Source organism: Patagioenas fasciata, chromosome 1 (genome assembly GCF_037038585.1).
Source record: "Patagioenas fasciata isolate bPatFas1 chromosome 1, bPatFas1.hap1, whole genome shotgun sequence".
NCBI lineage: Eukaryota > Metazoa > Chordata > Aves > Columbiformes > Columbidae > Patagioenas > Patagioenas fasciata.
Window position 1 is genome coordinate 64,539,816 of NC_092520.1, and position 25,614 is coordinate 64,565,429.

The 25,614-nt window shown below is 39.5% G+C and overlaps 1 protein-coding gene across 3 annotated transcripts in view; it reads left to right on the top strand.

Moving 5' to 3' along the window:
• The first annotated feature begins 304 nt into the window (after positions 1-304).
• The window catches only part of TFDP1 (transcription factor Dp-1), a 45,704-nt gene continuing 20,394 nt past the window's right edge, over positions 305-25,614 (top strand). For 2 of the 3 annotated variants that reach the window (XM_065829592.2, XM_065829594.2), the window contains exons 1-3: positions 918-1,062; positions 1,902-1,983; positions 14,466-14,532. In XM_065829592.2, coding sequence (XP_065685664.1) covers positions 1,972-1,983; positions 14,466-14,532 — 79 coding nt within the window. In that variant the 5' untranslated portion in view covers positions 918-1,062; positions 1,902-1,971. Of the gene's footprint in view, positions 407-917; positions 1,063-1,901; positions 1,984-14,465; positions 14,533-25,614 lie in introns of those variants that run through there. The other variant, XM_065829593.2, reaches the window with a different exon arrangement.

Below are 25,614 nucleotides of genomic sequence, written 5' to 3' on the forward strand. Positions count from 1 at the left end.
GTAAGGCGGGCTGGCCGGCGGCGAGGCCGAGCGGGGCGGCGCTCCCCGCGGCGGCGAGGCCGAGGCGCGGGCCCGTGTCCCGCAGCCATCAGGAAGCGGGGGATCCCGGGGCCTTCCCGCCCTCTCACGCCGCTGCGCGGGAAGCGGCTCGCGCCCGCGCGCCTACGACCACGTGCTCGGCGGCGGCGGCGGCCGCCGAAGAGTAATCTCGCGCCGATGCTTCCCGCGCGCTCGCCGCCGGCGCCGCAGGGCGGGGAGTCGGAAGGCGCGAAAATCCCGCGCATGCTCCCTCCGCCCATGGAGCGGCGGGCGGTTGGCTTAGCCCGCTCCGCGTGTGCCCGTGCAAGGCACGCTACACCCCCGTGACGTCAGCGCGCAGCGTCACGCCGGTGGGACGCACAAAAGTGTAAGTTTCAATTTTTTTTTTCCCCCCCTGCCAACGGTGGGGGGAAAAAAAAAAAAATAAAGAGGAAAGAGCGGCGGGGTCGCGCGCGCGGGGCCCGGGTAGGGGCCGCTGCCGTCGCGCCCGCCCGCCCCCCGCCGCCTCTTCACACCCCCCCGTTCCCCTGCGCGGGCCCCTCGGCGGTCGGGGCGCGGGCCGGGGCAGCGGCGGCGGGCAGGTGTGCGGGGCCACGGGCGGGCGGGAAAGGCCGGGCGGCCAGCGAGGGCGGCTGGGCAGCAGCCTGCCAGGCTGGCGACCGGCGGGCGCTGAGGCGGGCTGGGAAGTGACAGCCCGCCGGGTGAGCCCCCTTCCCCCCGCACCCCCCGCCCCGGAGCGCGGAGAGGGGGGCGGTCCCTGACGGCCCCTTCCCTTCCCCCCACCCCGCCCGAGCTGCCGTTGGGGCCGTTGCTCTCCCGCCGCCTCCCCCCGCGTCGGCTCCCTCCTCCCCTGCCCCCTCCCGTCGGGCTCGCAGGCCCGCGCGCGCCGCCGCACATGTGCAGTCGGGCGCCTCCGCAGCAGCGCGGCGGCGGGCGGGGGGTGCTCCCGCTCCGCGCTCCGGGTCCCTGTCTGGGGGCGGCGGCGGGGGATGGAGCCGGCTCTCTTTGCCTTCGGCCGCTCAGGTGCGGGCAGCCCGGGCCGGCCTGCGGCGGGAGGAGGATGGGGAGCGGCGAGAGGGATAGGATGGAGGAAGGGGTGGGGGGGAGTGCGCGCCGCGGTGTGCTGCCGCCGGCGGGGCGAGGGGGCTGGGGCCGGGGTGGACCCGCTTCCCCCGCTGCCCCTTCCCCCTGGTCGCCGGCGGTGCCGCCTGGCGCGCGGGCGCGTCCCCCCTTCCTCGCGCCCCCGCCGCCTCTGAGGCGATTAGCGCGGCCCCTCGCTGCCGAGGGGAGGCGGCGCGGGGCTTAGGGTTTTCCCCGGGCGGTGAGGCCCTGGTCGGGGGGCGGGTGGGCGCTAGGTGCCCGAGGCGCGGTGGCGACTGCCAGTCTGTGCTTCTCGGTGCAACCGAGGCCCGCCCGCCTGCGAGGAGGAAAGGGGGGGGGGGCCGTTGCAAGGCCCCGGGGGGGAGCTGGCCCCCGAGGCCTACTTGTGCCTGCTGCTGGAAATGGGGGTGGGGAGGAGGAGGCCAAGGGAGGGATCTCTTCCCTCGCCTCTTCTCCGCGCGCCCTGCTCTGCGGTGTTGCAAGGGGCGCAGCTGGACAGGGACCGGCCCGGCGTGGGCTGCCCGCTGCCCCGCTGGGATCGGGGACGGGCTGGGGGAAGGGCGCTCCCGCCAAGGGAGAGCTCGCGGCCCTGGGCGGGGGCTGGGCGAGGGGCTTAGGGGCTGAATTGGTGATGACAGAAAACTTTTTAAACCGCTTTTTTTAAAAAAAAGTAAATTGCGTTTTGTAGTAAATAATTCCAGTTGTAACAACTTTCCCTCTTTTCATTTTTATAGCTGATGATGTCTTTGCTTGCTTTCTAGAAAATAGCATTGTCTCTGTGTCCTGCTGCTGTCAAGATTTTAAGAGGACTGATTTCTAGTCTTTGGTAACATGGCAAAAGATGTAAGTATGTTTGTAGCACACTGTGTGTGGAAGCATAGCTCACAGAATATTTTTGGTTTTGTTAACAAAAGCAAACCAGGTCATGCTTTATAATAGCTGTCATTAATTAATGTGTGAAACTTACTATATCTATATTGTACATCAAGCCTAGGCTGTGTCTCGCTGTGGATGTAACAACATAAACCAGCTTCAGATCTGCAGCCATTTTTTCGAAGTAATTAATCTTAAGAATTCACCATGCTCATAAAAGCATGCGGGCCATTGGCATTATGTGTTTGCATACTGAAAACTAAACCAGCTTGGTTTTGAATTGAATGTTTAAAAACCCAGCAAATACTGTTCAGATGACAGAGTTGTCATTGACTAACGTCAACTAGCATTGCCTTTCTTGTGTCCAAGGAGGTAGCATATATTCAAGGGAGTGAAGATGGTTTAGTGTCTGTATTTGTTCATTTTTTGTCTCTTGGCTACCAAAAGATGCTAGTTAGTGTCTGTAAAAACAGGCTTTGGGGACTTTCATCATAGACTTCCATTACCATGGATATTAAGGTTAGTGGTTTTGAGTCTGTGGCCTACCTCTTGAATCATGTTTGCTCTTTACCTATTCCAGTACTTCTAAAAAGCAAAATTTCACACATTCTGCATTTAACATGTAGTTCACTGTTAATACCTAATATAATTGGGCTTTCACATTCCCTTATTGAAAACAGGACAAGATACCACTCTGTATTCAAATTAGAATATATCTCACATTCAGAAAAGCCCCTCAAAACAACAGCATGCAAACTAAAGAGATACAATTCAAATTTGTAAACAGCAGGTTGCAATCTAATATGGGCTGTTGTAGTTTTCAAGTAGCAAGAATTTCCATGAAATAGTGATTGGTTTAACAAATTACTACTGTAGAGAGTTTCAGTAATTTGGCAACAAGTGAAAAACATCTTCATGTGTGGAGAAGCAACCAGAAATACGTAGTCACTTAAAGCTTGCCTGGAAGAGATAAGGGTGGCCAAGTATGTTACAGATAGCAGAGTTCAGGGAATGAAAGGCCGTTTAAGCGGGAAGAAAATGAAAGAGAAATGTTAGACTAGGAGATGAAATTGAAGCAGTTCGAAGTAATTAAGATACTAAAGTATGTTTAATATTAGATGTTGGGAGATGAACTAAGTAAAGAAATGCTAGCACCTGGAAATACAGATGAATATCCTAAAAGGTCTAAAGGAGCAGAATGAGAATAAAACATTTCAGAACCTAGTTTTTGAAAGACCTAGCTTTTTCTAGAAAAGACAGTAGTTAAGGAAGGAATAACATACATGATAACAAATTTCAGAAATGGTAGAAGGTGCTACAGATAGAAAAATGGGTTGTTTTCTGTATCTTTAGTACAAGAATTGGTAAGCTGTATTTGGAAAAATAGAAATGTAAGTTGGGTTTTAGGTACAATTTTAAGTGTACTTGAACACCAGAACAGGGTAGCTAGAAAGGGTATGAAATCCTAATTGAAGGATTGTCTAACCTGTTCTTAAAAACCTCTACACATACTTAATCCTGCCTCAGGGAAGAAAGATGAACTGCTTACCTTTTTGCAGACTATTACATACTCACCATTACATGGCGTCTAAAATGTGTAGTGAATGCTGGGAAATTTTAAATTTCCAACTCTTGATTATGGGCCCTACTAGGTTTGATTTAATGCTAGAAGATACAGATGCTACTTGGTAAAACACCTTTTTGATTTTCAGAAGGGAAGAGAATGATTTGCACATTTTTTGTCCAAATTCCAAGTTCTTTTTCTAGTGAAACAGTGGAATTAATCATGACAGAGACAGTATTGCCAAGTTTCTGGGCATTGAATCTTTGAAGACCTGTACTGCTGTAAATTTAAACACTCTGACATGGAAATATTGCTGTGATTAATGGCCTGCGGTTCTGCCATGTCACCTATCAAGTGCACTAACTGCCTGTGAGATGTAGTGGTGAAGAAGATGGCATAGCTGATGAGTGCTCCCACCCCTTCCTTCCCTTTTTCTCAGCAGAGCTGAAATGGCTTAGCTGTGGTAAGGTCTTGTGCTGCTGCCATGCTGTGTCTGGGCTGCTGGTGGCATTTACATGGCCAAGAGTGTGACAGTGTGCTCCAGCCTGGGGACGCGGGCTCACTGCGTGTCCTGTCCTGCTAGCTGCTGCTGGGGCCAGCGCTGGCTCCGGTGCCAGGGAAGCCGCAGCCCCGGGCCAGGGTGCCACAAGATAAAATGCTCCTACTTAACCCCTCCTCCCACCTGCTGCAGGATGGCGCTTCTCTTTCTGTTGCTCACTTCCAACTCTTCTTCTGATACCTCTTTATAAAAAATATAGCTTGAAAAGACCTGTTTGGAAAGTAAAATACTTGTAAAAGTTTGCAGACAGAGACTCCACTGGATAATTGAACAAATGGGGAGCACAAGGGAGAATACTGGCATACTCAAATGTTTTTTTATAAAGGATTAAAAAAAATTACTAAAGTACTGATCAGGTAAGATGGCAAGATAATGCTTATGAGCTATTTGACACAAACCTAAATTCTGTTAAATATTACTTCAAAATGTATCCCTCTAACGCTTTCTAGAGTGTACAAAGAGAGAATAAGCAACAAAGCGTTGATTTTTTTTTGGTGTTTTTGTTTTGTTTGGGTTTTTTTGTTTGTTTTTGTTTTGTTTTTTTTAAACAATTTCATTTCTCTGGCAGCGCTCAGTGGTCAGGATACATTAATGTGTAGCACCTTAAGAACTTGCAGGTGGACTTTAAGAGCATAGTCACAAGTACTGTTATAGCTGGGTGAGTTGCAAAATAATAATGGAAGAAGAGAGCTACTAGCTTGTGAAGGCTGAAGTATCTGTGGGTATATCAGTTTATTTTTTTGAAAGCTGTTATATAAAGGGTATAGGATCTGGAATGCCATAAATATAAAGGGGAAGGAAGGAGCAAACTCATTTTCCAGTGTGATCTGGTAATAGTAATGAGCATAGCCATTTTTGTTTTTATGTAAGTGAGCGTTGTGTGGAGCTGATAAGCAATTCTAACAGGATCAGGCAGATTGGCCGTGGAATATCATATTCAGTTCAGAAGAGCTTAGTTACTAGACTTTACTTTTTGTGTAATTTAAAGAAACAATTGAAAAAATGTGTGGATGAGAGAATGCCACTTGCAGTATCTCAAGTACTTGTGTACCTTGGGAGCAGGATTATTCTGTTGCTTGTCAGAGGCTGAATGACAAGTTGAGATCAGTAGAGTAGGGTACAATTTGACATATATGTTTGTGCTGTATGGGAAATTTCTTGGTCTGAGACTCATATAGTCATCGCATGCAGAGAATCTCCAGAAACTCCAGCATAGCCAGTATTCCTCTTTCTGGTTAATCAGTGTTGTTCTCTAAGATTTTGCTGAGTCTACTGTAAACTCTTCCACTGCTTACAGATGTGGCACCTTCCAGGAAGGAGTTGAAGGAGTCAAATATATGCACCAGAGTCCTCGGCTGACTTGTGCTGCTCACAGGATACATGGGATTAATCGTTTAGTGGGGCCACAGTTCCCTAAGTGAAATGGTGACCTGTCCGTCCTTGGCATGCTTAAAACTAGGCAGCGTGCAGCATCCGAAGATTGCCAATTACTGTAGCAAGAAAGTAAATTTCTTAAATTTTTGTCTTCCAACTCCCAGTACAAGACTGAGGACTACTTGCTGGCCACTTCTATATTTAGCTATATATTAGAATTACCTGTAAATTAAGCTGATAAATACTTTTTAGTAATAATGGTTAACATAGTTTCCTTGACTAAATTAGCAATTTCTATAGTGCAGCTGAAGATCCAACTTGTGATACAACGCTGGTTCTCCTCTCACTTCTGTTGGAAATGAGCTTCTGAGGCCTCTCAGGCAGCCATGAAGAAAGAGAAGCTTTTGGCTCTTAAGCAGAAGAGAAGCAGGAGTCACTTGCAGGAGCTGGGTCTATTAGAGGGGATAGTCCAATGCGTGATGTTACAACGAGTGCTGAAGAGAAGGGAACTAGACAAGAGGAATGAGTAAGATTCCTTCTGATCTCAAAAATTACATATATTGAAATATGCTAAATACATAAATGAAATACTCTAGATAGTAGTCGTTACTTATTGTTTCAGTTGTTCACCATTGCGTGGACTGTTTTAAGACATTTAAAAAAATAATTGTTCTTGAAGAACGTGCAGTAGAAAACTGATCTGGTGTTCCACCGACATTTTAAACTGGCACAACACTGCTAGCCTTCAGAATTTTTCACAGACTAAAATATCTTTCTTGAGAGCTCTTTGTCCAGAAAGCTCACGTATTTTACTGTTTCATATGTTGCTGACAGTGGCATTGGCTTTAGAACCACTGGTTCTAAAATTAGATTTTTAAATTTTTTTTAGTCTACTGTCATCTTTTGCTTGAATGACTTTATGAGGGAATTTTCTATTGATCTTTAGTTTACCTAAAACTTACTGTATCTCTTCCGTATTTCATGTTGCTTTTATTAATCTCATTCAGTAGTAGCTGTGGCCCATGTATCTAACTTTGGAAAGAAAGCTTTGTGCACATGTGTAAATCTGAGGACACAATGTAAGAAGTTCTTCCAGCACAAAGTTCAACACCTGATCTGACATTGCTGTTTAAGAGATCTAGAGATAGAGCAATTAAGGTTGATATTTCATTTTAATTGAGTATTCAGAATAAATTCAGGTATGTAGTTTAATTCAATGAATTTATTTCTTAGCATTACTTAAAAATATTTTGATCAAAGAATAATTAAAAAAACACAGCAAACTAGTTTCTTACAACAACTTTATTGGATAGGTCAGTAGGTCTGCTAGATTTGGGGAAAGAAGGAAGATCTGTGCTTCTGTATAGTAATTTTGCCAGAACACCACAAAAGTTGTACTTTTTAATAGCTTTCATGTGGTACTTCTACATCAGTCTTGAGCAAGTCTTTGTGGTCTGAAAAGGTTACATTTGGGATGGATTGAAAAAAAAAAAAAGAGCCTAATGGAAGTAACGAAAAGGTATATTTTGGATCTTTTTTTACATGATGCACTTTCAACATCTAGATAATATTGAAAAGCCTTCAAAACATTTTTCAGACTTAAAAGGAGAAACACATGCTGATATTTTTTTTAATGTTTATTTTTGGTTATGTACTGGGAATTTTAGTGAAACAGACTAAGGAAGTGAAGTCTTTAGTGGATCTCAAGTGGTTCATGCACCTTTTTTTATAGCATCTTAGTTCAGCAACTTCTCAATAGCTTGATCTATTTCTGTTTGCCTTTAGTGAGTTCTAATGTGTTCAGAAGTTTGCAAACTGAAGATCAAATAATATGAAATTAGGTCTTCCAAAAAGGCATCTCAGTCTGGGATTTCGAGTGTTGTTAACATGTTTTTAAATATGCTTTTTAGAAGAAGGCAGAAGGAAATTGATCTTTAAGTTCTTCTTTTTCCATGAAAAATACACAATAAGAGTTTCCTTTTATTTTTAATGTTAGTTTGTATTTTTAGGGCAGAAAATAGCAGTTTAGAAGTTGCCTGCCACCTTGCCAATTTATTTGTGTAACTAAAGCATTTTCCTGTAGCCTTCTTTATTAACTGTGTGTCTCATCTAATGGTAGTGGCTTTATATAGATACATATTTGTAGTATTACTGAGTAAATACAGTGAACTGACAATATGCTAAACAAAAATACAGCTTTGAAAAGTTAAGTTACACTAGGGATCACTTATTTTAGTGTTTGTATTTTCTTGCGTGGATATCACTTAATGGAGATTTATTGTGGCTAATAAGAAGTGGGAAGAAAAATGGGCCAATCTCCAGTAAATGTTCTCTATGCTGAAGTGGTTCTTGGATAGCAGACAACTTGATTTTAAAGATTGACAGTGGTTCATACCCCCAGAAATGCTGCTGGCTACTTGTCTTCAATGTTAGCTAAGCATTCCAGTATTGCATTAATAGTTACACGAACTTGCCTGAAAATTATATTGTAGGCTGCTGTAGCCTTACAATACACTGATAAGGAGGCTCATGAGACAAATGGGTTTGCAGGGAGTCCTGTGAAACATTACTTGTTGATTTCTGCCATTGTTTAGATGCTGTTGAACAAACTACTGTAAAGATTTGATTTGGCTAGAAAAACAGAAGCCTATTTAGGTCAAATCTAGAATGGCACCAGCAGCTAGTTGTGGAAGTGGCTGCTGCTTGTACCTCCCTGCGTATGAGTATTTAGTCTGGGAGGACACAAACAATTATTCTATTTTCTGATTTAGTTCATGGGGTACAAGTGGCAAACCAGTGCTTCGGACCTACTCACCCTAGGAATCTTGAAATCAATTTTGCTTCATTCTTACAGCTTCACAATTAGTGTTGGGGGATTTCAGCTTTAAATTTTGCCAGGACTGTATCACTTGGGCAATTGAATTATTGTAAGAAATATCCCAGTATAATTTAAACTCCTGTGATATTTTTGGTCTGTATGGCTCCTTAGACTGGACCACTATTTGACTAATTTTTCATCTATGATTCAGTTTTTGCTGAGTTCTATATGTGTTGCTCTGTTTAGAAAAAACATCCAAGAAAGCAAATGGTCTTCACATTCAGCAATAAGACCACCTTAGATGACATTCTGTATATACACAGCATCCAATGTATGTGCATTGTCAGTGGAGCCTGCGTTCAGACCAAAGATGAACAACGCTTAACTGAGCAACTAACTTGTATTTAGTTTTTATCGTCACAATTCTGTGTGATCCAGGTCTTTAATATCTAGTGCTTTGACTATGCCTTGGTAGTTAAGGTGTTAATAATTCAATTTACTTTTTGGAAAGCTCATTTCTATGGTATAGCTCATTGCCGAGTGGTTGACAAACACATTGATCTTGAGGATGCCGCCATGAACTGAAGATGTTGTATGGTCTCTTTCAGAAGAAAGTAAAATAACACATCTGAGAATTTTGCAGGATCAGACAAACTCCTGTAGCCTGGCTTTAAAAGTTCTTTTCTGTTACTTTATACAGTAAGGAATAGACCTTACTGACTTCATTTGCAAAATGAAATTCAAATGTTTTAAATTTAAGAACTTTCTTTTCTTTCCTGCAATTCTCTACTTCTTATCTTAATTGTGTTTTAATTTCTGTGAAAAATGAATTGGATGTCCCATAAAAATACCATCCTGCATTAACATGATGATTCATTCCCAGAGCATGTTCACTCTGGTCCCTGAATGAGCTGAGTCCAATGGGAAAAATGGTGTATTATGATCTTGTTACAAATTACATTTGTGTATGGGTAGGGGTGAAAGAAGAATTAAGGTTGTTTAAGTAGCGTTGTTTCTGGTTATAAACTTTTATCCACTTTGTAGCTATGCTAATTTTCTGTTGTGTGTTTGCTGCTTACTGATATTAAAATAAGGCAAACAAAATATCCCTACATTGTCAGTGAAGTGGGGCATAGTAAAATCGCATGGCATAGGGCCCTTTACATTTATTGCCTATTCTTAAGCAGTGAAATGACTAGGGGATTGTCATGCTGTGTGGATCAAGTTAGGTGCAGTTTGCACAAGATGTGTGTGGCTCTTTGCTAACAGGCTTTGCAAATGCCTCTTGACAGCAGAGGCATCCTCTCGATGCCATTGACAAGCTCTGGGAGGGAATAAATGTACTCTAATGGGAATACTTTTCCTTCGCAATTTCTCCATTTTCTGGTCCTGTCTTTACCACTACTTACCTGATTTGTTTTGAATTTCTCAACCTGAGTCCCAGTTTATTTACCTTCAATCATAGTTTAGACTAGATTGTATTTAGTTTTACAGTTCCTTTTTGCTTCCCTTCTCCTCACAGGATCCAATCTCCTTGTCCTGTTAAAGCTCTTTCAGGTTTTCATCAGTTCTGTTTCCCATACTTTTCCAGTGATTCCCAGTTTCTCTACCTCAACTCTTAATCTGTCATCTTCCATCTGATATTCTAGTTCACTTTTTCCCATCCAGTCCCAAAATTGTCTACTTGTTTTTCTGCATGTCCTATGCCAACTCCTGTTCTTTAACCAGTGTTGTGTATTTTGCACCCCTTTCTCTTGTTTTCAGGCCCAGCTCTGTGCCTCAGTCTAATGGACTTAATCTGCTGTTAGCAACTGAAAATTTCTATTCTGAGAATACCTTTTTGCAAATACCTCTGTTTTCATTTATCTCTACACTTTTTGCTGTTCTCTCAGCCCTTTTTTCAGGGAGTATATTTAAAATGGGCTCATTACGTAAAAGCAAGATAGAAGAGATATTGCTGTGGCACAAAAGCATTCTTATGTTCCCCATGTTTACTTATCTTGGAGTGTCGGAGGGACCTTACTCTCTGCTTAAAGCTGATAGACATAGCATGTGTACTTGTTTAATCTCATTTTAGTCAAACTTCTTGGTTGTGCTTTTATAGGTTCCTTGTACTGCAGTACAAATTCAGGGATTTATTTTTTTTTTAAATAAGTGAAATTCAATGCATTTTTAACAAATTTTGTTTCATATTAACTTTACTCCCAACAGAAAGGTATTTCCCAATTTACTGATTTTTCGGGCTGAGGGCACTTACAAGTGCTTTTTAGCTTTTACTTGTAAATAAAACAAAGATAGACTTCCGAGTCCTTATGATTGATGATGATCTCATAGCAGACCAGTGCTAACTTAAGTTGAATTTTTGATATGTTTAGCCAGTCAGTTGATGTCTTAAGCATTCTGAATGATATAGTACGACAAACCCTCAACTATCGTTGCAGTCCCTACTCCAGTATAGCTTCCACAGTTAAAATTACCAGATTTACTAATTTGTCCAGTGGTTTTTAACCTTCCTCTGATTTTTGAAAAGGAGGTCTTAGTTTATTTCATTTTAGATGTTGAGTGTCACAAGGGGGTTTTTAAAATCATTTTTGATTTTTGTTGAAATGTGTAAAGTATAAAGGGTGTATCTGTTGCCTGCTTAGGACGCTAGTTGTTTATGTAGCCATAGAGAAGAATACATAGCCAAAATGTCTCTTTGAAGAGGAAAGCAATGATAAATTGTGAAGTTGCACAAACTTCTAAAGCTTTCAGAATAGAATATTAAGAGGATGATATTATTTCAAGCAGCCCTGGTGTTATCATCAAAGGAAGTAATGAACTTGAAAGTCAAGAATCAAGATAAGATAAGAAAATGTGGAATATGAAAAAATTACTTTATCAGTTAAAAAAAAAATCAAAATACCTTGTTACAAGTAGCTCGATAAGGCGTGAAAACTATGTGTATTTTCCCATCAGAAAATAGAATTTCCTTGATGTCTAAACCCTCCTTGGCAGAAAGTTTGTTTTCCATTGAGGAAAATCAGGTACTTGCTGTTCTGCTTTTCTCTTTCCGTTGATGTGGTGTTGCTTTCTTTTGTTTGTTCATTGTGAATCTGTGACTAGGATATAGCTAAAGGGAGCTATGGTCACATTTTCCTCTGTTTCTTTTGGGCTCTGCACTGTGCTAGATAGGTTATGGAGAAGTAATCCTGCTCCCTCCTCCAAAATAATCTGGCTCGACAAAGAGTTACAATTTCTTCCAAATGCATACCGAGAGCATTTTTGCCTAGTATTTCCCTTTTAGAACGAAGACACCACAATTTTGTATGAGATGGAAGCTTTGCTTTTCAATTCTCTTTTACCAAAAGCTCATATCTGTGACTTTGAGGAGACTCAAAATCAGTGATAAATTTTGATAACCTTGGAATTAAATAGTGTATCTAGAAGCGTGAAGAGCATACTGAGGTTGGAGTAACAGAATTTTCTCTAGAAATCAGTTTTCATGATGAGTAATAGCAACTGGAGATGCTGTTTTCTGTGAGATTTGGTAGTATTCTTTCCAGGTAGTTTTCTTGGAGTGTTTCCTAGGCATGCTCTTACAAATGAGTTGAATGTTTACCAGTCATTTTAGCTACTAGAGCTGAACCTTACGTAAGACGCTGGAATCGGAAGGTGGCAGAACTGCAACTGCTTCGTCGGTGTCATGGTTCCTGAGGGGATTCTTCTTGTTCAGTAATTGCCGTTCTCTGAGTTTTCCCAAATTGTTGATTAAATGCAGTGTTTTTCTTGAATGTTCTTCATCTTAGTGACTTGTGTAATTTTAGTCACACAAAAGCGTGGACCAGGACATGCAGTACTAACTTGACCTTTTGTAATGCTAGATTAGATTGCGGTTTTTGGAGTTGCCTGTTAATTGCAGTAATATCCATCACTGTATAGTTTAATTATATAGAAGAAAACTTGAATATAATGACATTATTTGATGCTAGGATAAGGTGGTTGGTTGAATACTTAAGGATAAAATTAATTAATAGAAATGGTTGTATGGCAGACCATTCTGGTTTTAAAAAAATAAGAAGAGACCAATAAATAATTGATAACTGGATTACCTAATTTGCTAATTACTGAAATAATGTTTGCATTTGATACTTCAATTTGTTGAATATCACAGCTTAAATATTTGGGTTTGGATTATGACTGTTACTGATGTGAACATGATGCAAGTTTGCTTTTGCATATTAAGCTGATGTATGGAATGAATAAAAATTATTAAATTCCCATGCTGTAAAATGAAAGGCATTACAGATTAAATGAGACATTTTCTTGGCAGTCCACTGATCAATATATTAAATGTCTTCCTAGTCTCACTGATATTTATTTGATTCTCAAAGAAAAGAGAAATTGCAGGAAGCTTTAAGTATGAACCCCTTCTTTCTACTGTTGAATAGGAAATGAAGTAGTGCATTTAAAGAAATTATGATGATGAGACTGCACTTTCTGTGTGGCTTAACACTCCTGTTTTGAAATTGAGGTGGAATGGGAATATAATGTAACACCAAAAATTCATCTTCATATAACATGTAGGATTCCAGTGTTCTAGAATGTCATATTGCCATAGAATGTAGCTCTAGTAACATCTTTGTAGCTCTAAGAATATCTTTGTACATGATACTGATTTCATCTTGATAAGTATACCTTACCTGATATAGTGCGTTGCCCTTCTGAATTATGCAATAAGTGTGATGAAGAGTTAGGCTTATAAGAAGCTCTGGTGTTTGGGAATAAGGCAATACAGCTGTCATTTGTGCAAGTGGAACTTGGAATCCCTACTGTGGGCAGGATGAAGAACAGGCAGTGTTTGTGTACTGGTAAGTTGATGCAGTCTCCTTAAAACAATGCTATTTTATTACTTTCGGGGTAAAAATTAGGAGAATAGAGGATAGAACTGCCCCAGGCTCTTCATTCTACTCATCATTTCCATTGTCCCCTCATGTAAGTTTTCTTCGTGCCACCAGGTCCTCATTGCTGCCATGCTATTACAGGCCACTGTTCTTTATGCTTCCCATAGCAAAATTTCTCTTCTGCTTACTTGCCAGCCTGTCCCCAGTGCTCAGTCATCTTCTTTTCTCCCCTCCCGTTTCACTGAGGAGAGAAAGTTTCCTGTTTTTTCAGTTTCCCTGTCTGTCTTAAGAAATCGTTGCTGTCATACACCTGTATAATAACAGCACCACAGCATCCTCTAGTGGTTTAGTTTACTGAACTTCTGGCACATCTTCAGGTAGGTTTCTCAGGGAAAAGCTTTGCTGCTGACTGAAAGCAAACCACTTCAATGTCTCTTGAACATCTGTAGTAACCTGCAAATACTAGCTATGCACAAAATGCAGGTAGGGACTTTTCAGCCTCTCTAACACCACATGCTAAATTGTGGTTAAGTACAAGTGTTGACTTTCTTGCTGTTCCTTCTAAATGGAAACAGTCTGTGTGTCCTGTGTTCATTTTTTTTTTTTTTTCAGAACTGTTTTGTCTGTAGAGAACAAGGAATTACTGCATGAAGTGTTTTCTATAAAAAAATTAATAGTATTTAAAAAAATAACTTCTACTGTGAGCTTTCTCAAAGGATGGTGATTATAAACATATATAATGCTATAGATCTTTCACTTTAGACCTTTATATTCTGATCTTCAAAAATACTTAACTGAAAAGCTTAGGGTGTTTCTTCTTAAAGTCTTTTTGTCTGATTAAAATGGCTCAAGGCACTCTATACCACTTCTGCTGTTTTTGCTATAATGTTAACTTCTGTGGTGGGTAAAGAGTACCTACACAGAGAAAGGTGTAGTCGAAGGTGTCACTGGTTTTAATTAGAAGGATATTGAGCTGTCTGTTAAAAAACAGTACATGTATACTGTAAGAGCTTAGGACACAAAATAGCCAGGTGGTTGTAAACTTTTTCTGCTTGTGTTTTAAGAATATGTTATTTATTAAATCAACAATGTAATGTTTGGCAAAAACTGTGCCACAAACAGTGCCATTACATTAGTGACAGGTTTGTGACAAAATGTGAGTGGTAGCAGCAGAGACTTCTGGTATGATTTCTTTCATCTTTAACAATAAATGTCTGTCTTTGTAAATTTAATAAAAGTTGCTTTCTTTAACAGGCTGGACTAATTGAAGCCAATGGAGAGCTTAAGGTGTTCATAGACCAAAACCTAAGTCCTGGAAAAGGTAAGAACGCAATGTTTAGTAAGACTCTCCATTTCTGAGTTTTCAGTATTTATGCTGATTACTGGTTTTAAGCTGCTTTCTTAGCATAGTTTTTGTAAAGCTTTTCTTAAATTATATAATCAACAAGCAAACTGGAGATTTTCTGTGGTTTATTATTGCCTCTAAAAGGCATGTGAAGTTCAGTGATGGCTTGTCATCTCATATATGATCTTCTCGTTAGTATACCAGGATGGTCTAAAACATCTTTTGGGGCCCTGTGTTTTACCAAATGAGGAAAATGCAGGAGTGTAGCTGTTTAAAATGCGTTATGACAGTTTTTACGATAGTGCATCCACACTAGTGCAAGCCTATCTGAAATAATATTTTGAGCAGAACTCTTTGGGACTTGCAGATAACAGCTGTACATTTATCATAGTGTAATGTAATCAAGCAATTTAATAAAACACAGGGTATAAGCTTGAATTTGATATATATAAGCTCAAAAACTGAGAATATCTAAACATCTGGGGAGTTGTGTGCTGCACTTTACAATAGCATAGTCGGGGAGAAAAAACAGGAGCACCACTGAGTTTGTCGTCTGCAGTTCTGGACAGCTATATGATATAACCTCTTCTGTAAACTGGTTCTGCTGTATGTGAAAATTAGATTTGTGTCCCCTGTATTCTTAGGGGAGGGCTGTTTCCATAGTGAGACTGTAGAACTACTCTCTGACTTCCAGTTAAGTGTATTCTTGCCAGTTCATGCATTTTGCTGGTGGCAGTGTTATTTTTCAGCTTAATAGTTTTCTCCAGTGTGTTTACCTACTCTTTATTAACAACAATTGTGTATCTTTAAGTCTTTAGTTTGACAGGCCAACTAGCCCTTGTTTCCTAGATTCCTTATCAGATGAGCTCTTTGTCCTCTGGATTTTTCTTAGGGTCATAAAGAATGAGCCTATTTGATTGCTTTCATCAGCTTTAATGAACAATGACCCAAAGTAGTATATATGACTCCAAGCGAAGCGGCAGTGGTATTTGTATGGAGGTATCAATAATTTTTCATTCACAACCATCTCACAACATATTTTGGTGAAATGGCCATTTTCCTTTATTGCTTCCAAATGATGATGGTCTGGTTTATTCCTGTGTGTGACAGATGGTGTGCTTCCATAGCCTGTACTAAGTAGGGTGAAATTTATTAGGTCAGAGTCACTTACTTGTCTGATGCTCTTTGTAAACCTCACTGTTGACAAATCTATGGTCTTTATGCACTGTTGGATTACACTAGTACTCCCAGATTAACCTGTAGTCCAGTTCAGGTGAAGTCCATTTAGTATTCTTGCTCTAGTCTTTTATATACCATTTCAGGAAACCTCTTCGAGAATTCATTTGCACAACTTCTAATTTCTGTCACCATCAATTTAACTAACAGTTTTTCTAGGTACATCAAGTATTTCAAGGGAATCTCAATAGCTTCTCTCTTTGACCTTTACTTGTCTAAAAATATATATTGCTTTAAAAAAGGGGCTGTCTGATTAATCTGCCACTATGTACTTGATGGAGAAGGCACTAAGGGTTGAATAACTGACACTTACTAACTTATCCATATGTTACACACTCCTGGACAACAAAAGTGTGCAGGTAGATTACCTGATCCTTAACAGCTATACCATTTTCCCTACCCTCTGTGGGCAGTAAACCAGATGTTTTTGTTTGGGACGTTTTACACTCACATAGCGTCTGTGTCTAGACTTTGTTACAGTCAGTGGTGAGCTAGTCAAAACAGTGCAGTCTAGACAGCAAGTATTGGAAATGTGAATCTCCCATTATTACGTAGCTCTTAAAGTAGAACTGGGCACAACAGAGGCCGTTTCATTGCTTGTAGAATTTCTCAAATAAATTCAAGTGAGTAAATAGTTTATCATAGGCTTGCAGCTCCTCTGGTTTTACTGTCTGTGTATACCACCATAAATAAAACATGCAAACTAAGCTATCCTCAATTTGTAAAGGTAATGGACAGCAGCTAATTCTTAATATTGAGAAGAAACTGTTTCTCTTGCCTCGATTGTTTTACGTTTCTTGCCTCTAGCTTGTTTGTGTTTTATATACAGGCTCTGTTGCCTTAATAGCTTAAAGTAACATACTTTGTCACTATAATATTCAGATATGTATCAGAATTCTGGTACTTATTTTCCTTTGCCACTTTTTAATAATTTTTAGGTTTTTGTCCAGACTTTTAATGTTGCAATTTTAAATGTAACAACTCCATACAAAAGTACTATGTGCTTTCAAAAAGTAACTGTCTGCTTTACATCCCATTATATCTGCGGTGATGAGGAATGACGCATACAGATGCAGACAGAGACACATAGACACAGAGTTCTTGTTACCAGCGAGAGCAGAGCCAGACAGAGCTGAGCTGACTTTTATTAACAGTTCTCAATTTACAGGTTTACAGATACGCACCTGGACCAAGAGGTTAGACAGGATGTTTTTTCAAAAAAAATTTGTTGCAAACACACCACACTCATGTTGTGACTCTTTTCAGTCACGTTCCTATGCATACCTTGTGGGCAGCATTCTGACCCACTCATGCACACATCCAGGCCCAACATTCACACATCATATGTATGAGGGTGGTTTTGTGACCCGAGATATCATTCTCAGTGTCCTGGGCTATCACTCCTGACAGTCGTAAAACACATACTTCTGTATAACCTGTCCAAGGTCCTTTAACTGGAACCACACGTCCTGCCATTCCCACAATATCAAAAAGTCTAATCCTCTGATGTCTTGCTAAATTTGTGCAAAATTTCTTGTTATTTCACAATGGAGAGGATTCAGTCCATAGCAATAGATAAAAACACAGAGTAAGCTTTCCAGAGGGTAGCAGTTTATCTGGTGTGCTTCTTAGGATTAACTGAAGGACATCAGGAAAGAACCTTTCTATTTTTCTCTCATGGTCATCATTAAAAGTGTGTTTTTTACTCTTTTTTTTTTTTTTTCTTTTCCTCTTCAAATTTGTATTTCTTAGAAGGAAGAAGTCTTTTCTGGAAATTGTAAGGCAATCACACTAAATGTTTGAGAATACATTGCATTATTGATACAGGATCAAATCTCCTTACTCTGTCAGTTGAGTGGTTTGCTTAGCCCAATCCGTTAACGCAAGAATCTGATGACTTTTTGAAGTTCATTCCCTTTATACTTTCACGGCACTCAAGGTCATTGGATTAATAATATTGGAGGGTGCATTCCAGCAACTTTGAGAAATACAGCAAATTAAGAGTGCCACCTCAACAACAAAGTTGGGAGAACTTGCTTCATTTTCCACATGTTGCCAGCTAGGTGTGAAGGGAGGAGGACCTCAGGTGTCAGAGAAGTAAAGGTATTATGGGAGTAGTAGAGGACAAAAAATTACTTATCCACTGGGTTATAAGGACAAGAGTGCAAAACTGTGATTTGGGAGAAAGAGAGCAGAATATTTTTCTTAAAATGGTTCTGTAACATGTCACTAAAGGTCTGTTAGGTGAGTACGGGACTAAGTAGTAGGTATATGAATCAGCTATAAAAGATAGCAAAGGTTAACCCTTCTGGCCAAAACAAGTTATTATGCAACAGTTCTTGCAGCCTGCACAGCTTCTGCTGCACAGAATAGCGTGTGAATGGACTTAATGTAAACTTTCAGTCTGGACTGGCAGAAAACTGAGTACCATGAATAGGTCATTTTTAGACTGAGTTTTGTTAGGGTATGTAGCTGTTTTTTCTTAGATAAATAATGAAAAGGGAGTATCAATCATCTTGTGATGTTGAACAGTTACGTTGCACATCATCTTGCTCAAAAAGTCCTAAAGCTATAGAATCTGGGAGAGAGAGGGTGTGTTAGGGAATTACCTCTGTATGCAAGTCCTGTCCTTACATGTTTCTCCTGGTTATCCACTAATATGAATTGTCAGAAACAGATTGCAAATCTAGACATATTTTTTACTTCAGTCTAATTCAGTTTGGAGAGACTGGTCTCAACCATGAACTCCAGATTAGGATTTTTGTTTTTAAACGGAGAGTGACTTTATTTAAGAAAATAAAATCGGAAAAAGAAAAAAAGCACGTAATTTTGACTGAATTGATCATGCACATAAATTCTAGAAAATGCTCTAAAAAAGTCTTTCTTCAAAAACATCTTTATTGTGGAATAAGAGGATATTCGCCTTTATATGTGGTTTAAATGAGCTGGAGGGTTGTATTTCCTCCAGTGCTTGTGTAACCACCAGAATAAGTTGAGTGTAAATTCACCTGTGTTCTTTGATATCCCTGTGCATTTCCATTACTGGAGTGTAACACTGTATTTAGCCCTGAAGAAACAGCGTTCCATGGAGCTGCCTGAGCAAGGTACAGGTTTTCCCTTGTATTAAGATGGCACCATTAGTACTACTCACCAGAGAAATCTTCTCTGCCTGCTTTTGTTACTTCAATACAGAGAATTTAGTCTAGAATGCTAATTCTTACAGCTGAATCTTGGGAAAGCATCAGTGAAGCAACAGACCATTTCTGTCAACCTGTTTGATATAAGGCCATATCGATTCCTAGATCTTACAAATGTTTCAGAAAAATACTATCTAATTAACTTTCTTCTTGATGCAAATACATATGTTTGGGATAAATTCGTTTCCTGTTTGAGTATGTGCCAGTCCTTAGATGAGGAAACTTGAGTAATGCAGGTTTTCAGTGTGTTTGGCTCCAAGGTGGTGCTGCTGAAAAGCTCTAACTTCTCCTGGAAGGACATGGGGTATTTACATCTTAGTGCAGCTTTCCTGTTAAGTGCAAGGTCTGCTGAGTCTGTAGTCTGGTAGGGTTTAAGTGGCAGAAATCCACAGATTTGGTCTAGAGTGGTTTGATACAAGCATGACTGTGAAAGGTTTGGTGTACTTGGTAACCAGGAAGGTGGTTTTCTGATATAAATGTTCGGGACAGAAGTAGCAATGTAATGTGCAGGGAGTGAGAAGGGAGGATTTTTGTTTCAGGAGATCCTGAGTAATGTCAGGTGGTTTCAGAATGTAGCTTTGTGAGTCAGTTAACGTGCACAGCAAAAGGTAGTTGTATATCCAGATGTCCTCTCACTGATGAACTCTCATGAAGCTACTTGGTTTTATATCTGCCAGTTGCCCTGTGCCGTTGTATTTACTGTCAGCTTCAATTATGACATTGTGGAGGAATGCTAAAAGCCATTGGAAGCAGTTGCAAGTTTCCTTGGCTCATTCCAAAATATCCAGTTGCAATTTTTCCCTAATGCCTCAATTGCTGAGAACATCACTACACAAGGCCCTTTCCTTTGCTTGTTACCCTAGATTCAGTAATGGGTTTTGTAGAAATTGTGCCTAAATCGATCTAGTAAACCCTCAAATTATAATCAGAAGCAACATTTATAAAAATTTCAAAGGTGACGTGATGAAAGACTGTAAGGGCACCCAAACTGTGATGTATAACTATTGCTTTTCTGGCAATCATAAAAAGAAAACATTGCTTTATCAAAGGCAAAGTAAGAGAGCAGTTTAATTGTGGAGTAAAATTCCAAGTTGACTTGATGGTAATTGCTTACTTCTTGCATACCTTGATTACGAGGCAAGGATAACCTCATTTGGATATTTTGATTGTTATTTTAGTTTCTTTCCATTCTGGGATTAAAAAAAAAAATGTTGATTCCTAGCTTTGTTTTGGTGTATCCACTAGCTGACGGCTTAAACCTGAAATTGCTAAAATTCACTCTGAACATGGACTTTGAGTGATAATAATAATGAGAATTAATTTTGAGGATTAGAAAATACTTGTGGGTTGGAGGGATGGAAAGAAATTTGAATAGGCACTGAACCACTAAAACTTCCTTATGAGTTTGTGTCTTCTAATAGTTACTAGGCAGTGAACTTTAGAGACTTAGAAAATTTGCTGTTCAGGGAGGCTGCATTTTGAAGAAAACTGCCACTTTCTGGTCCCTTGTTATAGTAAAATTAGTGTTGATATTTAAGGATTAGATAGAACACGGTTGAATTCTGCTCTTGCCTCTTGCTTGTGAAGATACTTGAAAGAAATTATCTCCTTCAAATAAGTTCAGGGGCAAAGATAACCAATGATATTTAATATTGTATTGAAATTAAAGCTCTTAAATTAATTTTAAAATTACTGAGAAAGAAAATTTGGATCTCCTGTCGTGCCAGTAGATGGCACTACTGGTACGCGACCAGAAAATACTTGTTAAAAGACATCTTTAGCGCCTTTAATCTCTTACACTTTAAAATATGGTTTCACATTTTTTGGACAAAACTTGTTTTTATTTCAGATTTGGTAATAGAAAAAAATTAAAGTCAAATGTGTAAATTTTTAAGGTGTATTGAGACTCTTAACATTTCAACAATGCCTAACTGTAAGATTACCTTACTCTTTTTATTTATATGACAAGAAACTTCTGCAGTGTAATCATATTGTTAATTCTATTTGCGAAATCAAACTCTTCCTGATTTTTGGCAGTGAGTGGAATTGTTCCTCTAGAACAGAAGTAGGGACCTGTTTCAGGGCCCATTATTCATATTTCAGCAAACAGATATCTGAACCTTGTTTATGAAATGCTTCTGTATTATTGCAGGTGAGGTAATTTCAAACAGTTATTTTTATTATCTAAAGTCAAGCTCAAGAAGTAAAACTCTTGGAAATAGGAATGGTATTTGGAAAAGTCTGAAAAGACTTTTTAAAATCCTAAAGGCACATTACACAGTTTCCTAGTCATATCGAAGTATTATAAGAATCATACCTTTTATGCATATTCTTATACATATTATTTTATACATATTCTGTATATTTATGTAATCTGATTATCTAATCAAGTTGGTGCTTTGTGGTAAAGAGTGATTTTTCTCCTAAGTGGTGTGGCCTGGATAAAAGACACTTTAAATGGCACCTTTAAACTAATGTTTTGATCTTAGCTGTGTCTTCAAGACTCCTCTTGGAGGAAAGCAAGGATTCAAGCTTAGTGACTTAGGGTCAGTTTTGTAAAGCAAAATGCACTGAAAACACTATAAACAGTTTTAAGGGAATTGCTTGGTATTTGATTTCTTACGAGCTGTGGAAGTTTCTGTGGTAGCAGAGAAACCGTGTGAAAGTGGGCAACTGAAACTTGCAAATGGGATAAAATGCTTTGAGGCATATTGCTGTCAGTTTTATTGACAGAAACCCCCAAAAATGATAGAATGGTAATTAAAATTAATGACAGATGGTTTAGATGTAGCTCATCGTGTAGGTCTTGCATTTTGTGTATGTATTTTTTTTTTTCATACTGGAAACAAATGCATTGCCTTGAACAGAATTTAAAAAAAAAAAAAAAGTTGGAAAGCTTCTATAAACCTCCAGTTCTGAATTATTTCAGACTATAGTTTCTGTTTGCAGGACATGCAGATTCTTTGCTCTTAATTTACTAGGGAGCAAGGCACTACTAATAGCATATTGAGCTGTCAGCTGCATTTAAAGACTAGTTTTAGTTTGCATTTTGTTATTTAGGATTTTGTCTGTTCTAAGCAGTTGGTTTGATGGGCAAGTTTGGAGCTGGAATTAGCTTTGTCTGTATTTACTTTACAAAATAGTGACAGTATGGAATTTTGCTAATGGTGTTGGTGTAGAATTCCCAGTCATTCTCCTGCTATCTCTTTAGTCACCAAAAAAAAATAATCCACATATGGAAGACTGCCAAAACTGAACCTACAACGTTTTCCAGATAATCGTAATTTTCATATGGTCATATATCAGTCATTTGCATCTCAAGCAGTACAGGTACTCTGGCTTTGTATAAATTCTGTTCCTATGAACTTTTTTGTAAAAATTCCCAAAATAAGGATTGTAGTATTCCAGATGGCACTTGGCCTTCTCAGAAGTGACAGTCACAGTGGAATCTTGTGTCTGTGTCACTTCATTAAATTTTGTTCATGGAGAGTTTCACTGGACTTTTTTGGTCTCCTGAAAGAGACCCATTGGGCTCTTCAACTGATACCCTCTTAGTTATGAGTTTACCAGGTTGTTGATAGTAATGTTATCTTCTTGAGAGCATAAGTCATATTTGAATTGTATTCAGACTGGCTTAATAGTATTGCTGCATTTGAGTTCTATAGCTGTTGTTAAGCTAGATACCAGCTGCTCTGTTAAAATCATCAATTTCAAAGCTTATGTAATTAAGACAAAATGTAGAGTAAGCAGTTGTACTGCAAAATGTCATCTGCAAGGTTAAATCTTCTTTAGGCTTTCCTTAAAATAACCCTTTGCTTAACTGCTAACCTTTGATCATGTATTTACTTACAAACTGGTCTGCTGGTAGAGGTTGGTTGAGATTGTTATAGGAGACGGTATGAGTTACTTCACGTTCTGACAAACCACTCTCTTCTCACTGTGCATGTTCTTTTGGGGATGGTAGTAATCAAGAAGCTGCTTGCAAAATCAACTTCTTCCCAAATCTGGTTCCACCATATATGATATTGCTTCTATGCTAGAAGACAGACTGATAAGTCTCTGTGTGTTTGAAACTGCATTGTCAGAAAACTGACTTGTTTTTCTGTTGACTGTTGTGTCACTTCTGTTGCTCTTTCTGGCAAGTAAAGAAAACATATATACAGAATGCACCAGAAAATTAATGGGATTTCTGTTCCTGAGGCAAGGTGTGCCTCAGCCCCTCTTTGATTTGAAATATGGAAGTCACTACTGTTTCAGGAACTGGAGCAGTCAACTTTTAGAGAGATGTACTGCTTTGTCTGCAGGGAGTGCTCCTTTCCCTAATTTTACATGTACTGTCTTTTGCTGTGACATCTCGAGTAATTAAAAATGTTCATAATTGGCTGTATTGCTAGTCTGTCTTAGTGCTAAAATTTTGCAAGAGAATCCTTTTTGGTAAAACTCTTTTGAGTTTGTTTTCATATGTAAGCAAAAGTCCATTTAAAGAGTTCTCCCCTAAATGCAATCAACAACCAAAGAAGGCTACATACTAGGAATTAAGAGAGCACTTACCTGAAACTGTTTGTAGGCAGATAAATAGCAGATTTTGTTAAAAGGTGCTGCTGGTCTTGCTGTGCAAGTTTTATACAACATTACTGTTTGATCGCATCTGTATCATTATCTTCTATTTGGAGGCATTCCGGAACTCCATCATGATGAAGTTTCAGTTGCCTTTAGGTTTAATGATTGCTTATAAGTTGCTAAGACTAGTCTTCTAAACTAATGTTTGGGAGACTGAGAATTTAAGCAGAAGTTATGTAGTTCTGTATATTTTTTTCCTGCTTTACATGGCCTTTTCCCATGATTTTTGAAGTCTTTGGAAGAAGAAGAGAAAAAGAAGTGTCAGGAACTAGCAGTATTAATAATGTGTTTGTTTTGAAAAGGAAGAAGAGCTGGTGCCAGGGAAGCTGTTTGCAAACTTGCGATTTAATTTTTGCATGCTACTGTGCACACCATATGTTGGTCACAAAGTACAGGACTATTTGGATCGCAGTGATTGCTGTAGGAATAACGGTAATTAACAAATGATTAGTAAAATTCCTTTGAGAAACTGAGCTGTCAGTCACTTGTAAAGCTAAGATAATAGAATTATTTCTGCTTGTATGCTTAACAAACAAACAGAAAACGCACGTGCACAAAACCATGATGAAACCAGAGCATTATGAGCTTTTGATGAAAAATGCGGGCGGATATGAAAAAAATGTTTGCAGAACAGATAAATGAGAAAACAGGAGGATTCACGTGGGCAGAGACAAATTGAAAATACCCTTTCTTAAACAAAACACCTCCCTTATTTATTTCTTTTTTTTTTTCCTATTGTTGAGCAGTTATGCTCTTTCCTGTTTAGTATGATATCTTTTATAGATTGACTTTGCTTCGAACTGTGAAGTGTATGTTACTGTTCTCACAGTTACATTTGCATTTCCTTGCCGGTCCGTTCTGTAGACACAGACACACCTTGCAGTTCCTGTATAGAGCCAAATTGGTTCCGTTGTATGGATTAACTGTGGCGCAGCACTAGAGGCAGTGTTAATGTAATTAAGAAGTGTAAATGGTATGTACTCTTCACACAGATGTTTTAGCTGCAAGATACCTGTTTGTATGCATAGAATTGAATTAATAATATGTGGATGCTGGAGGCTATCTAATCTAACCTTACAAACAAAGCAGGGCCAGCTTCAAAGCACAAAGCCTTCAGTAGCTGGATTTTTCTGTGTATCTCCAGGGAACCTCCTACACAACCTGTTGCTGCACTTTATCTTTCTCATTGTGATTTTTTTATTTCCTCATGTCTGGTTGGAATTTGCTGTGCAGCAACTTGTGACTGTTGCCTCTTTTACTTTTTTTGTGTCCTCTGTCATCTCTATAACTCTCCATGTGATAGTTGAAGGCAGTGATAAGATTTCCACGAATAATATCACTTGCTCCACATTAATCTTCTCTTCCATAGGCTGCACACACCAGCTTCTCCTTATACATCATATGCTTTAGTACCCTGGGAAAATTAGTGTCTTTCTGCTGACGCTCTCATGTTTGTTAATGCTTTTCTTGCACTCTGAGCCCCAAAACTGAACAGAATAATGCAGGTACAGGTTTAAGAATGTTGGAGTAAAGGGATATAATAATTTATTGCTGTACTGTTACAAATGCAGCCCAGGATGTGGTTAGGTCTTCATGAGCATAGGGGCGTACTTCTGGATCACATTCATCTTGTTGTCTGCCTGGATCCCTGCGTCCTTTTCTGCACGTCAACTTCCTAACCACTCAAACCCTCACCTCTGCTGTTGCCTGGAGTTACGCTATCTCAAATGCAAGATATTTGCATTTGTCTTTGACTGCTTAAACGTTTTTAAGAAACTATACAATCACATAAAAAATTCTTTTCAAACATACCAGAAGAACAAAGTCTTCAAGTACATCTGAAGAGTAGATAGATGATCACGATGATTAGGGAGAGTCTTATGGCAATACTGTTCTTTATGATGTTGTCCTACTGAAGTAGTGCTAGAAGTTGTTGTCTTAACCATTCACGTTATCAAGTTTATCCTAAAAGTCATTATGGCCAGATAATTATCTACCTGTGAAT